This window comes from Mus pahari, chromosome 8, assembly GCF_900095145.1.
Source record: "Mus pahari chromosome 8, PAHARI_EIJ_v1.1, whole genome shotgun sequence".
NCBI classification, from domain to species: Eukaryota; Metazoa; Chordata; class Mammalia; order Rodentia; family Muridae; genus Mus; species Mus pahari.
In genome coordinates this window covers 9,795,835-9,797,099 of record NC_034597.1, presented here as the reverse complement: position 1 = coordinate 9,797,099, position 1,265 = coordinate 9,795,835, and the positions used below count along the sequence as shown (strand labels likewise).

General features: G+C 39.1%; 1 protein-coding gene across 1 annotated transcript; it reads right to left on the bottom strand.

The window, feature by feature from the left end:
• Positions 1-433: 433 nt before the first annotated feature.
• Positions 434-990, bottom strand: LOC110326037 (NADH dehydrogenase [ubiquinone] 1 beta subcomplex subunit 3-like). Its single transcript, XM_021204234.2, has 2 exons — positions 815-990; positions 434-647 (listed from the first exon to the last, which is right to left on the bottom strand). Exons 1-2 carry the CDS (start codon positions 928-930, stop codon positions 434-436), a joined length of 330 nt encoding a protein of 109 aa, XP_021059893.1. The 5' UTR covers positions 931-990.
• Between the last annotated feature and the right edge of the window lie 275 nt (positions 991-1,265).

The following is a 1,265-nucleotide window of genomic DNA, read 5'->3' as shown; positions in this document are numbered from 1 at the left end:
TATATATATATATATATATATATATATATATATATATATATATATATATGCCAGTATTATTTGGTTTTACCCTAGATCCTTGGACGATCTACTCTCAGGTTCTTGGCCACCCAAGCAGTGTCAGGTGTGGGTTCTGCACTGATTTCTGTAGCGGCTGGACAAGTTGGTACATCTACCTGCAACAAATGAGTTTTCCCTTTGCTCCCCAACCTCGGAAGCATGAACTGTCACTTGTCTTTTGATCTTAGCCATTCTGATAGGTGTAAGATGAAATCTCAAAGTAGTTTAGATTTACATTTATAGATAGTTAAGGATGCTGAACATTTCTTAAAGTGTCAGCCATTTGTATTTTCTTTTTCTTCTTCTTTTTTTTTTTGTTTGCTACAGTGAGAGAATCTTATTTTTATGAAAGAGACATCACAAAGTGCTCTCTTCAGTGATGCTTCTTTTCATCATTCTGGGAATCCAGAAAATATTCAGCCCCCAAATCTACCATAAATGCATCAAACCCCCATTTGAATCCTTTTAATATTACTCTCATGAAGGTGATGTTGCCTGCAAAGCCTCCCATGTATCTCCAAGCATCATTGTGAGCCCATGGATCCCTCAGTCCTTGGGCAGCAAGCTTCTTCTGCATCGTTTCTTTTCTTCTTCTTCTTCTTTTTTTTTTGGTTTTTGTTTTTTTTCGAGACAGGGTTTCTCTGTGTAGTCCTGGCTGTCCTGGAAATCACTCTGTAGACCAGGCTGGCCTCGAACTCAGAAATCCGCCTGCCTCTGCCTCCCAAGTGCTGGGATTAAAGGCGTGCGTCACCACAATGGCATTCCTTCAATTTTCCACTGTCTGTAATCTGGAAGTTCCATTTTACCATGACCATGTCCGTGTTCATGTCCATGTTCATGTCCATGTTCATGTCCATGTCCAGCAGCCATGTCGACAGCAATCTGACCTCCCGGGACACTCAATATTCAACCTTCCAGCCGGAGCCAACCGGAAACGGACCCATTTGTGTTTTCTATTTAGATCTATACCCCATTTTAAATTGGATGATTTCTTTTTTCCATACCTAGTTTCTTGAGTTCTTTATATATTTTATATATTAGCCATCTATTGGATCTGTAGTTGGTAAAAAAAAAAAGTCTTTCCTCATCCTGTAACCTTCTTTGTACAAATGATGGTTTACTTTGTCATGCAGATGATTTTCAGTTTCATGACATTGCATTTATTGTTCATCTTACTGCCTGCTCTAAAGGTGTTCTGTTGAGAA